Source organism: Sturnira hondurensis, unplaced genomic scaffold (genome assembly GCF_014824575.4).
Source record: "Sturnira hondurensis isolate 20B ecotype Veracruz unplaced genomic scaffold, ASM1482457v3 Scaffold0003201, whole genome shotgun sequence".
In the NCBI taxonomy this organism is placed as follows: domain Eukaryota; kingdom Metazoa; phylum Chordata; class Mammalia; order Chiroptera; family Phyllostomidae; genus Sturnira; species Sturnira hondurensis.
The window spans coordinates 1,578,641-1,579,672 of NW_028075832.1; the positions used below are offsets into that span (position 1 = coordinate 1,578,641).

General features: G+C 48.3%; 1 protein-coding gene across 1 annotated transcript; it reads right to left on the reverse strand.

The window, feature by feature from the left end:
* Positions 1-565, reverse strand: LOC118984066 (interferon alpha-4-like). Its single transcript, XM_037041771.1, has one exon. The coding sequence runs from the start codon at positions 484-486 to the stop codon at positions 1-3; it is 486 nt and encodes a 161-aa protein (XP_036897666.1). The 5' UTR covers positions 487-565.
* Positions 566-1,032: the final 467 nt, after the last annotated feature.

Below are 1,032 nucleotides of genomic sequence, written 5' to 3' on the forward strand. Positions count from 1 at the left end.
TCAAGGGCTGTGCTGCTTCTCCTGCAGGTAGAGAATGATTCTCTGGAAGTATTTCCTCACAGCCAGGAAGGAGTCCTCACTCATCAGGGGAGCCTCTTCCATCCCCACCTCCTGCATCAGACAGGCTTCCAGGTCACTCAGCTGCTGATAAAGTTCATTGCAGAGTTGGTCCAGGAGGGTCTTGTTCCAAGCAGCAAACGCGCCCTCTGTGGTGAAGAGGTTGAAAATCTGCCAGATGATCTCATGGATGGCAGAACTGGCTTGAGCCTCCTGGAACTGATTGCCACTGAGCGCCTCCAGGGGGAACCCAAAGTTGTTTCTGTCCTTCAGGCAGAAGAAAGTGTTGATCCTTCTCATTTGTCCCAGGAGCACCAAGGCCCTCCCGTTAACCAGGCTGTGGGTCTGAGGCAGGTCACAGCCCAGAGAGCAAATGGAGTTGCAGCTGAGTGCCACCAGGGCCACCAGGAAGGAAAAGGTCAGGGCCATTGGGAACCTTGCAGATGCTGCTGGCCTGGCTGAGCTGGGTGACTCTCTGAACCTTGCTCTCCAGGCTCTGTGAGGTCTAACTTTGTGCCAGTGTCTTACATAGGGAACATAGGACTTATCAATTTCTTTTTTTCTCCAATTTTTTTTATTTAATTATTTTTCAAGTACAGTTTTCTGTCTATTACTCCCATCCCATCCCACCCCCCATGCTCCCCCCTCCCTCCCATTTCCACCCTTCTCAGTTGTTGTCCATGTATCCTTTATATAGGTTCCTCTAAATCCCTCCCTTATTTCCCCTGAAATTCCCTCCCCTCTCCCCTCTGGTCACTGTCAGCCTGTTCTCTATTTCAGTGTCTTTGGTTATATTTTACTTGCTTGTTTGTTTTGTTGTTTAGCTTCCTGTTAAAGGTGAGATCATATGGTATTTGTCCTTCAACACCTGGCTTATTTCACTCAGCATAATGCTTTCCAGTTCCATCCATGATGTTGCAAAAGGTAGGAGCTCCTTCTTTCTTTCTGCAGCATAAAATTCCATTGTGTATATGT

Coding starts and splice junctions, on each gene's coding strand:
- LOC118984066 (XM_037041771.1), bottom strand. CDS start 486: ATGGCCCTGACCTTTTCCTTCCTGGTGGCCCTGGTGGCACTCAGCTGC.